Below are 11,721 nucleotides of genomic sequence, written 5' to 3'. Positions count from 1 at the left end.
CCGCCTTTTGAAGATTCACCTCACACTCTACCTTGTTATGGCAAGAATCCATAATCTCTGTAATCTCCCCCTCCTTTTGATACTTACCAGTTTGACCCTTCTTGTTTTGGAAATAAATTAAATCTCCCATATTTTCGCTATCCTCCTTATCCCTCTCATCCACTACGTTATCTATATTTGAATTCAAAATCCTGTAACTTACTCCCCCTTCCACGACTTTCCTTCCTTCTTCCTCCGCCCCTTCCTTCGTTGGCGCATCTCTGACGTCAAGAACCAATACTGGATATGGTACCTTCCAATACTCAGTTAAAGAGTGCTTCTCTCATGCCTGTAAAAAGTCCCACTTGAATTCTTATTTTGTGTTGGTTTTGCCCATAGCCAAGCTCCAAACTAGACCGAGTCTCCTTCTCCCACTGTCTTCTTTCTACAATCGTTTGGGCATTTACTCGATATATGCACTATTTAGCCACAATTGAAACATATCTTTGGGAGTTTTTCGTATCGCAGAGGAATCCACTCACATTTGCCTTGGACGTTAATAGTGCGCACTCTCACAATCACCTTGGTTAAACATAACTCAATTTTAAGACGAAGAAATCTCCCCCATCCCACACCATCTTCAAGAACATCTACATCAATTATTTTTTCCTAAGGAAGTCCCAATAGGTAAACCACATTCCTTGTTCATAAAGGCCATTGGCAACTAATGAAGTTGCACCCAAAATTGTTCATAATTAAAACTCATTAGTTGTAGCAGAGTGTAAGCATCAAAGTTCTTCAGAACTAGTATATAATTGTCAAAAATTCATGGACATCCCTCCATAACTTTTTGTTTATCAACTTCTATGTCAAACGTAATTATAAAATATTTTTTTGATATTCAATGAAGGATGCCACCTTATTGATCTTCCACACCTTCCCTATGGTTGAGTTCAATACCTCTCTTCTAATACCCACCCGCCCCCCCCGACCACACCTTCTCCACCACACTACAATCTCCTTTCCTTTTCACCTCTTAACCTCTCATTCCAAATCTAATACTTCATCCTCTTCCTCTACTAATCTCAAGAACTCCCATTTTTCTTCAAGCCCATCTATGCTAGTTCAATTTCAATCAATACCACAAAGCTAGAGTCGTGGATTGCGTACTCCTCCTCTTATTCTAGAGAGAAAAGAGAGAAGACTATATGTTTTGTTATTGACTACTTCAAGATGATAGTCAAAACTCACTCTAGTCCATATCAACTCCATTATAAAGTAATTCTGTTATTTCTTGTTCCTAATGTATATTAAAATCCTTGAAAATTTGAATCTTTTCGAATTTAAAATGTATTCTTAATCCTATCGATGCCATCTACATATTGATCTTGTAGATAAGTGATAAAGCAAATAAATAAATGTTTGTTGGAAAACACATATAATAAAAATATATTCATTAGGAAATGTTACTACAAATGCACAGTGGTAAAAAGAAGAGTGAACTGTGACTCTAGCTAATTGAACTTGAATAATTTGAACTCGGCAGACACATTTATTATTTGAGTTGGGTTAGAGTTGACTGATTGATGATGACTTGAACCTGAATACTTTGACGTAAACTCAAACCAATACGAATCAAAACCCTTATTATACTATAAATAAGTCACCATATTCATATACAATTCACATTGAATCTATGGAGTTTTCTCCCATTGTTTTCTACATGGTATTGGAGATAGCACTATCCTGGTGCGCCCCACTAGTCATTGTTGTCCATGTCAAAAGTTCAAAACCTTTTTGTAGTAGCCTTTGATGTCCACTTATTGTTTTCTTTGCAGTCCATCACGGTTACTGCGTTGATTTCATTGCACTTGACAGTAGTCTCTTCAACGAACCGTCCACTTGGTTTCAACCTATATTCTCAATCAACTTAGGCTACCATACGACTCTTTCGGTTGTTGACAAGGATTCTATGTCGGATGTACTCCTCAGATTACATGTGCTCCCTTTTATCGTGACAATCGCAGTGCTATTCTGACTGCTCATTCTGATTCTTCCATAAGAGCATCAAGTATATTAAGATCGATTGTTATTTCATCCGACATCATTTTTAACAAGACACCTTATTTCTCTATTTCATCTTATCAAAAGATTAACTGGTTGACATCTTCACTAAGTCCAACCCACTTGGCCAACAACGAGATATTATTTCCAAACTTAAAATGCCGTCCTTATCGCAATCTTGTGTTTGAGGCAGGATGTTATAATATTACCATATTTTAGATAAAATATAGTTATAATATTCTTACATATGTATTCTTAAATAGGATATTAAAACACCAAGTAATTTTAGTGCAAATTGGAAAACAAGCCTGTCGAGAATTTTGACAATATATGTTTTTTTATATTAATCGAAGTAAATAATATTATTTACTAAAAATTATTCAATTCGATTTCAAATTCACTAAAAAATAACTCAAACCAGTGGCGGAACTACCTTTAGATGGGGTCTCCCAAAACTTAAAAAAAAATAAATAAATAAAATTCTGTAAGGATATTATGTGTTGGGAGGAGATAATATTTACAGAAATGCTAAAGCTACGTATGGTGGGTTGAAATCTCAGTCGGAATTCCCCATGTACAGCCACTCTAATATTTATCATGAGTAATATTAGAGTGGTGCTGGATTGAGGAGGGACCTTTCAGTGATTGATAGTATAATTGCTAGAGAAGTGTCATGTAATAATGTAGAGCACTAAGTGGTTGAGGATAAAGTGATTGTTGATGCATTGTAGCACAGATTTTTTTGTATGAATGAATGAAAGGTAATCGCTCCTTTTATTTTCTACAAAGTCATCTATTATTTATAGGCCCAAATTCATCGAAAAGATATCGACCAATTCACTGTCAAGTGGCAAGTCTTAAGTTAAATTTTATGAAAAAAAAAAAAATATGCCAAAGAGAAAAATGCACAAATCACATAACTTTTCATATAACGAAAGAAGAACAAAACAAGAGGAATGGAAAGTAGCCTCTCTCTCTCTCTCTCTCTCTCTCTCTCTCTCTCTCTCTCTCTCTCTCTCTCTCCTTTTTCTTTTTTTTTTCTTTTTTTTCTTTTTTAACTCATTTCTTTGGAACTTCATGAGATTCAACAACAAACGCTAATTTTTTTTTTTTTTTAAATGTTAGATTGCAACAATCTCCATTAAATAGATGCGCATAATAAAAAAACTCATAGGTACATGACATTTCATATATAAAGTTGCTTTTTTTCCGGCTTTATTAATTGCCATGTCTTTCTATCCTTAACTCTCCAAACAATTAGGCTGCTTTACTACATTTTTTTTTTTCTTTTTCTTTTTTAATTTTGCTATATACAATTATTTTTATATATTCTTTATACACTCTATTTATATAATTGATCAAAATAATTATTTTATATTAAAAAAGATGTAACTAATCATATTAATGAAATATATAAAGAATATGTAAAAATAACTGTACATAAAATTTTTATTTTTTATTTTAAAAAAATATTTTTAAAATAAATATGCTAAAAGCAACCATCCCAACTTAGATATTTTTATGATCCAATGATTAATAAAAATACCTCTTTTACATAAATTATGTAGATCTAAACCTTGAAATTTCTAAAACTTTCAATTTAGATATAGGGAGAAGCTACCATACCACCTCCACCATATTGCTGGGCTTACTACTCAGTGGGGGTTTTTTTTTTCAATTTTCTTTTCATATTTATTTAATCACTTTATTTATCATTAAGTGAAAAAAAATACATCAATATATTTAAAATTATTTCCTTAATCATTAAATTAAAAAGAAGTAATGGCTCACTATAGCGGTACACATGGAGCGGCACAACAACATTTCTCTTAGATATAATACTTGATAATTTTATATTTTAAATTATAAAAGAGTGTAAACTTCAATTTTAGATTTTTTTTTTTAGTTTCATTTTTCCTTTCGTATGACCAATAGGTGGTTATATATTATCTCAATGATATATCGTGATACATGCATTGTATAAAAAACATTGTAATTATATTATGATTTTTTTTATCATATTTATTTTTAGGGGTGAAAATGGGTCTTGTTCGGTCCAATCTAATTATTTTTTCTTTATTTTCTTTTTTTTTGAAAAAATCGATTAATAAAAAAACTTATTTAAAATACTAAATTAAAATTAATTAACTTATTAATGTGGATTATGTAATTAACTTAATAAAAAATATTTTATATAGTCAATGATAATAAATTATATAAAAATTACATTATTAATTTATATAATTACTGTATAATTAGTTAATGGATATTATATATTAGTTAATTGATAGAATATTAATTTATTAATTATATATTTAAGATTTTATATTGTTAATGGTGATAGGATATATGAAAATCACGTAATAAATTATATAATTATTATATAAATAATATATAATATATATTTTTATTTTTATTTTTATTTTTCATTCTATCGATTTGAGGTTAAAATCTCTGAATCAGGACTTGATCGAAACTTTTTAATCTTCTAAGACATGGACCGAGACCGATCAATCTCAATCTCATCAATTTCTTCGATCCGGGCCCACCGCTTCTCACCCTCATTATTATTTTGCATGATAGAATAAGTATCTTGTAAGTTGAACTCATGCGAAAGTCTTCAAGCCCCACCGCCACGTCTATATGAAACTAAAATATTATTCTTAGCCAACCCCATGACGTGGAAGCTATACATGGTGCGAGTGGGCATGTGTTTATATCTAGATATTTTCCTCAAAATATCAAGCCGTTGCACACGACACGTGGTGCCCACTGCACCGGCCAGGCCACTCATTGCCATTTCTACCCCTCCCTTGTTTCTCAAATTGCTACATTGCCATTCTCTGACCAGTTCCTTTATTTAAGGGAAGGGTGCAAAACATATGCATAAATATCCATTTTCATTTTACGATACGGTATAAAATAATAAATTTATAAATAAAATAAAATAAATAATTTTTAATTATTTAATATCATAATAATAATAAAAAATTGATGAATAGAAATATGTAAAAGACAACCATTTCCTCCCTTTTAACTCAAAATGATTCTTAATGTTTTTTTAATTCTCATTTTGGTCATACAAGATAGGTATAAGAAAGGGTTAAGTTCTGAAAAATGCATGATCTCATTTACATATTGTAATTTAACGTGATTTCTTATATTTTAAAAATTTTTTTATTATTAAATAGATTTAAAGTAATATATTATGCCATGTCAACGTATAGAATTTGTGTAAAGAGCGGTTCTACAGGCACCGAATACTTCTTCCAAAAATATATTTCGAATGTATTTCATTTTTTATGCATTGTTTAACCATCATAAACATTTAAAAAATTTAAAAAAATCAAAATATTATTTAAAAAAATTTCTTAATCATTAAGTAAAAAAAGAAAAATGGGTTTTCGAGACACACATTCGGGCTACTATTTCGGTAGAAATAATATTTCTGTTTGTGTAAATCTAATACTTTACTTAAATTATTTTTACTGAAAATGTTCTATATTACACTTTTATTCCATTTTATTATTGTAATTGTCCATGACTCTTAAGGAAATGTTATATACTAAATTTCAATCTTATTTTTAAAAACAGTTGATTTGAAAGAAATTTATAATATTTCAAACTGATACATGCAATTTTGCTTTTGAATTGTTGATGAATGCTTACTTTTTATTTTCTCTGGGAAAAAAAATAAATTTGGATGAAGAAGATGCCATATGGAAATTAAAGTTTAATACTCATTGTCACTGTATAAATACTCAGGGGCATTTTCGTACTTGAATACTCAGATGGAGCCTTTTCTGCTTTTCATTTGACAACTTCAACATATATAATATCTCTGCGTGCGTGTATGAAAATATCTCTGCAAAATCTCAATGGCCATGGCTAAAGAGCGAGAAGAAAAGGAGCAGGTTCGGAGCTCGGGAGGGAAGAGACTAAAATGTGCCAGAGGAGAAGAGCGTGAACCTGTGGAAGAGCAAGAGAAAGAAGAAGTAGAAGAAGAGGAAAGCGAGCTCCCTGTGAAGCCGGGATTCTCTTACCCAATGACGCCCACCTCTTTCGTGGTATCCGATGCACTTGAATTCGATTTCCCAGTCATTTATGTCAACAAAGTCTTCGAGCTCTTCACTGGCTACCGTGCCGACGAGGTCCTCGGTCGGAACTGGTAATATATTTCCCCTGTTTTCCCCCTCTGCTTCGTTGATATGATTTATCTACACATCATTTATAGGTGATAAAATTATTCGTTTCCGATCTTACGCATATTTACTATGATTCGATTTGGTTATATTGGTTTATAATTTGCACTTTAAGATGAAACTTTTTTATCCTCGACAGCAGAACGAGGCGTTCCTTTACAGTGAGCAGAGTTCTCTATAGAATTAAATCACCTCAGTTCTTCAAGTAGTCCTTCTTTCTTCTTTTTGATGATGAGGAATCCCGGAGACCGTCCTAATGAAACATGTCTTAACCCGATTAAACCAAGTTCAAGCAGTTTTCTTTTTGACAGCTACTCACACCAAGTAGGTCTTCAATCCATTCCAAGGGGGAAGCGAGGGTGGGGTGGGGTGGGGTGGGATGGGGGGCAGGATCCATTTAAGCCATGGTTCACTAGCATAGATGCCTAAAGGATTCGTCTTCCGAGTCTAATAGGTATCAGATCTGTTAAGTAAAATCCCTAGTTGAGCTCAGATGAGTAACAGAAAGTTGTTAACCTGAAATTGACCTTGACTAACTTTCAGATCGAGTGATAACACAATGCAAGTGTTCAGTCACTTATTTTGACATGTTGAAAGTGGTAATAGTGAGGCTGAAGCTTTTAATTTGATTGGGATTTTTTTTACTATAATTTAAGTCTTGGCATTTCTGACGTGTGAGTGATGGATATGGACAAACTATTGGCGCTGAAGTTTTAAAGGTGAGCGGGCAGAGAAAGTTGAACAAGCTTCCTTTTTATGTTTAAATAATCTCATTGGTAAAGATATGATTTGTTGCTTCTGTTTCTTCTTCTTCTTCTTCTTCTTCTTCCTTTTGTTCTTGGGGGATGTTAATGTAGGTTGTTACATAACTATTATTAGCTTCTTGTGATGGGAATGTGGATCGGGTGAATATGAGTAAGCAGACATTGTTAATTTGCAGCAAAGAATGTCATTGAAGATGGAAGGATCTGTTTGTTGATAATAAGGCTAGCCAATAACCCAAGTAAATGGGACATATACAATATTAACTCTTATGTAGGCCACAAATCTAGATCTTTAAGAGAGAGCCTATAGTCGTTGCAGCCTAAAAAGGGAAATAACTAAAAGAGTTAGGAAAAATGAATAAAACATATACGAACCACCTCTTGAAATATAGTGACAACTTGTTCACTTTGCTTGCTGGATGGTCAGCACAGTTCAGTGCTTTGGCATGTTGAGTTGTTCTAATGCCAGATTTTGAATCCATATTCAGTTAACAAAATTTGCAGCCTTCGACTTTCTTTATATCTTTATCTCCTGTGTTCAATTGATTAGCTGGTGTTAGGGAGACTGCAGTTATACCTATAGGACTATTGCATTTTGCAACTGCATGGTGTGTCTGAAGTTTTTCCGTCAATGCTGGTTAATTTTTGGATAATGTCATCAGTTTTCAAAAGTTAAAATACTACAAATTTTTTATTTTTTTTTTAAAGTAAGTTAAAATGCTATACTTTCTGTGGACACTTTTACCCAGAATATTGTGGAAGTTTGTATTTTGAGGTTATCAACCAATTATTGGTTCTATGGGTTATTCTGATGTTCTCTACATTTACCATGAATATATATATATATATTATAGTTATAATTTCTCTAGAGTTCATTCACCTATTATAGTCAGACAGATTCAAGTGGCTCATTATAGATATTTAATTTCTTTTTCCAGTCGGTTTTTACAATTTCGGGATCCCCATGCTCAAAGGCGGCACCCCTTGGTGAATCCTGTTGTTGTTTCTGAGATTAGAAGCTGTCTCGAGGTAGGTGTTGCATTTCAAGGCGAGCTCCTCAATTTCAGGAAGGATGGCACTCCCTTGGTAAACATGCTAAGACTTGTACCTATCCATGACGACGATGGAATTATGACACATATTATAGGTATTCAAGTTTTTTCTGAAGCGAAAATAGATCTGAACCACGAATCATATCCAGTTTTTAAAGAGACTTGTGATCAGCAGCTTGATCAGTCAGGAAAATATTCTGCAATGAGTGCTGCTCAATCACCATTCCACCAGCATCAAGAAATATGTGGAATGCTACAGCTCTCAGATGAAGTCTTGGCTCACAACATTTTATCGCGCTTGACACCAAGGGATGTAGCATCCATTGGGTCTGTCTGCAGAAGGATCCGTCAATTGACAAAGAATGAGCATGTGAGGAAGATGGTATGCCAAAATGCTTGGGGAAGAGAAGTAACGGGTACATTGGAACTGCTGACAAGGAAGTTAGGGTGGGGGCGCCTGGCCAGGGAACTGACTACTCTTGAGGCTGTTTGTTGGAGGAAACTGACAGTTGGAGGTGCAGTGGAACCTTCACGTTGCAATTTCAGTGCTTGTGCAGCTGGTAATAAGCTTGTATTGTTTGGAGGGGAAGGAGTTGATATGCAGCCAATGGATGACACATTTGTTCTCGATCTTGATACTGCAAATCCAGAGTGGCATCGCATGAGTGTGAAATCATCCCCCCCAGGGCGCTGGGGCCATACTCTCTCATGTTTAAATGATTCTTGGTTGGTGGTTTTCGGAGGATGTGGGCGGCAAGGATTGCTCAATGATGTTTTCGTTCTAGACTTGGATGCCAAACAGCCAACGTGGAGAGAAGTCTTCTGTGGAACTCCCCCTCTCCCTAGATCTTGGCATAGCTCTTGCACAATAGAAGGTTCTAAATTAGTTGTCTCAGGTGGATGCACAGATTCGGGGGTACTTCTTAATGACACATTTTTGTTGGATCTCACAACGGAGAAACCAATGTGGAGTGAGATTCCTACTTCTTGGGCTCCTCCCTCGAGGTTAGGACATTCACTTTCAGTTTATGGTAAGACCAAAATTCTTATGTTTGGTGGACTTGCCAAGAGTGGGAACCTTCGGTTGCGATCAGGTGAGGCTTACGCTATTGATTTAGAAGATGAAAAGCCTCAGTGGAGGCTACTGGAATGTAGTGCATTCACTGGCACGGGTAGCCAGAGTGCTGTGGTTCCTCCACCTAGACTTGATCATGTTGCGGTCAGCATGCCTTGTGGTAGGATTATCATTTTTGGTGGTTCCATTGCCGGGCTTCACTCCCCTTCACAGCTATTTCTTTTGGATCCTTCTGAGGAGAAACCATCATGGAGGATCCTCAATGTTCCTGGGCAACCACCTAAATTTGCTTGGGGTCATAGCACTTGTGTGGTTGGGGGGACTAGGGTCCTAGTATTGGGTGGGCAAACAGGAGAGGAATGGATACTTAATGAATTGCATGAGTTGTGCTTGGCGAGCAGGCTGGATTCAGACCTGTAAATAAGTTTCAAGAACATGGAGATCATTATAAATTCACGAATTTGAGATGCTGTGATATGCTCTTTCCAAGGTTGCCCGAATTGCCAAAGGACCCAAGTTTTGTACTAATCCCTCTGGACGGGGATTTTGCTTCATATGCTGTGCTAGTTGAGGTACTTATACCTGAGTTTTACATGCTGTAATTTTACACCTAGAACGCCGTGTTATGTGCTTGTTCAGTTTTGTTCTGTAAATTATAGATGTAATTTTTCTCGCTAGTGTTGACTGTGATAAGAGTGGAATGTGGAATATCAATGTATATGATTTGGTTGTCCATACAAACAGTTGTTGAGTGTTGAGTTCGAGCGACGTGTATTTAAAATCTCATGTTAATCTGGACCAGGCATTCGTTTTAGGGCACAACCCAACACCTTGCCGTATGTGGATCGGTTTAACCTGATGTAACCGCATAAGGAGCGAGTCTAGTGGAATTTTCAGTCAGGTCGTGTACGCTTCCTTATTTGCCTCCTCCCTCCTTCACGGCCACAGTGCGAGTTACAGGAGATATCTTAGTCATGTGCAAAAAGCCATGTTAAGTTCGGAACCAATGATGGATCGTATCTAACATGCTGGCATTAGGGAGTCTCCAAGCTGTCATCCGACCTTGTGAATCCAATATTTGTCACAATTAGGAAGTAATCATTTGTCACAACAGGAAGTAATCATTCAGAGCTCAGATTGAGATTTTACCCTGTAGATAGCTTTAAAAGTTACTAGAATGCCTTCATCTTCATATGGTGGCGCTCGAGGATATAGATTAACGAGAAAAACTGAGAAAAAATGGATATGTGGTCGTTTCGCTTTAAATGTAAATTGTATCCTAGAGGTTTTGGGACCGAGTAATATGGCATTTGACTTTTGAGAGTAGTTCACATAATTTAAAGATTCAAATTCTTCTGGGGTGGATACGGAGAACCCCTCTCCCCCTCATCTCTCAACATCAGCCGAACCCTAGCCCAAAGCCGATCTACCGCCCGCCCAGGGGGGGGTGGGAGCTTCGTCTCCCGCTCCCTTCCCTCCCTCGTTTATGTTTTTTTGCTTTTCTGTTTTTGGGTTTTTCAGGTCCAATAAGGGAGGATTACCACTCCGGTCTGTCCAGCCGCCGCCCGTCAACACTCCCCCCTCCACGGTGTCGATTAGCTGCCGATCTATGAGTCCTCCGAACGTGATGCCAAACGGTGTGGGGAGTTGGCCGGACGCGCGGGATGAGGCTTCGGCTGTCTGCGGCGTGTGGATGTCACGCGCCACCAAGGGACCTCCTGCAGACGGGGTTCTCGGTTTGTTTGGATCCTTAGACTTCGGTTGGTCAGTTTCCGATCTACGGTTTTTCCTCCCAGTCGAGTTTCACCGGTTGTGTTTTTTCTGTTTTCCCTTGTTTCGGAGTCCGGTTTCTGCAATTGCACGGGCTTGGCCGTTGTTGTTTTTGGGTCGCCGGTGGATGTGCTCGGTTCTGTCCTTTTTGTGTGCCTTGCTCGGTTTCTCTTTGTAGCAGTTGTAGGTGATGTACACGGTCTCTGCTGCCGTGTCCTTTGGTTGTTTGTTGTTACGTCCGTTTCATGTGCAGTCCACGGTGAGGTGGTGAGCTTGCTGTGTGGCCGCAACCTGAGGCAAAGAGCTAGGAGCGGCGGTCGATGCTACGGCCGGTGATCGTACGGGCGGCCTTCGTTGTGGAGGTTACTGTGGTCCGTACGCAAGCTGGGTGCTCGTGCCGTTGAGGCTCGTGATGCCGATTGCCTGTGGAAGGTGTGCTGTCGGAGTTCATGCCGTGCTCGTGGTGGGGCTGTTTTTGTTGGTTTTGTTGGTTGTCTGGTTTTTAGTTTTAATATAGGTGTTTGTTGGTCTTGTTGGTTGTCTGGTCTGTTGTTTTAGTATAGGATTATGCTATTGAACTGTTTTTGTTCATAGTAATTGTCTCCGCATTCCGCCTCCTTGGAGGTTGGAGGGGCCATCAAATCTCTGGTCATACAGAGTGGTTACTCTCTCTTTTGAGAGTTTTAAGAAGTTTTTAGACAATGTCCGTCACTTTGTGTACGGGGAAGCTCCTGAGCAGTTTGCGTTAGTTGATTTATGATCCGGTTCTCCTGATTTATAAATCACAGTTGTAACTTCGTTTACTAATGAATGCA

The 11,721-nt window shown here is 36.8% G+C and overlaps 1 protein-coding gene across 1 annotated transcript; it reads left to right on the top strand.

Moving 5' to 3' along the window:
- Positions 1–5,891: 5,891 nt before the first annotated feature.
- On the top strand, positions 5,892–9,877 carry LOC122313757 (adagio protein 3). Its single transcript, XM_043128968.1, has 2 exons — positions 5,892–6,211; positions 7,948–9,877. Exons 1-2 carry the CDS (start codon positions 5,922–5,924, stop codon positions 9,554–9,556), a joined length of 1,899 nt encoding a protein of 632 aa, XP_042984902.1. The 5' UTR covers positions 5,892–5,921; the 3' UTR covers positions 9,557–9,877.
- The last annotated feature ends 1,844 nt before the right edge of the window (positions 9,878–11,721 follow it).

The sequence above is a fragment of the Carya illinoinensis genome, chromosome 6, assembly GCF_018687715.1.
Source record: "Carya illinoinensis cultivar Pawnee chromosome 6, C.illinoinensisPawnee_v1, whole genome shotgun sequence".
Lineage (NCBI taxonomy): Eukaryota > Viridiplantae > Streptophyta > Magnoliopsida > Fagales > Juglandaceae > Carya > Carya illinoinensis.
The sequence above is the reverse complement of the archived record's forward strand: the minus strand, read 5'-3'. Positions and strand labels throughout refer to the sequence as shown.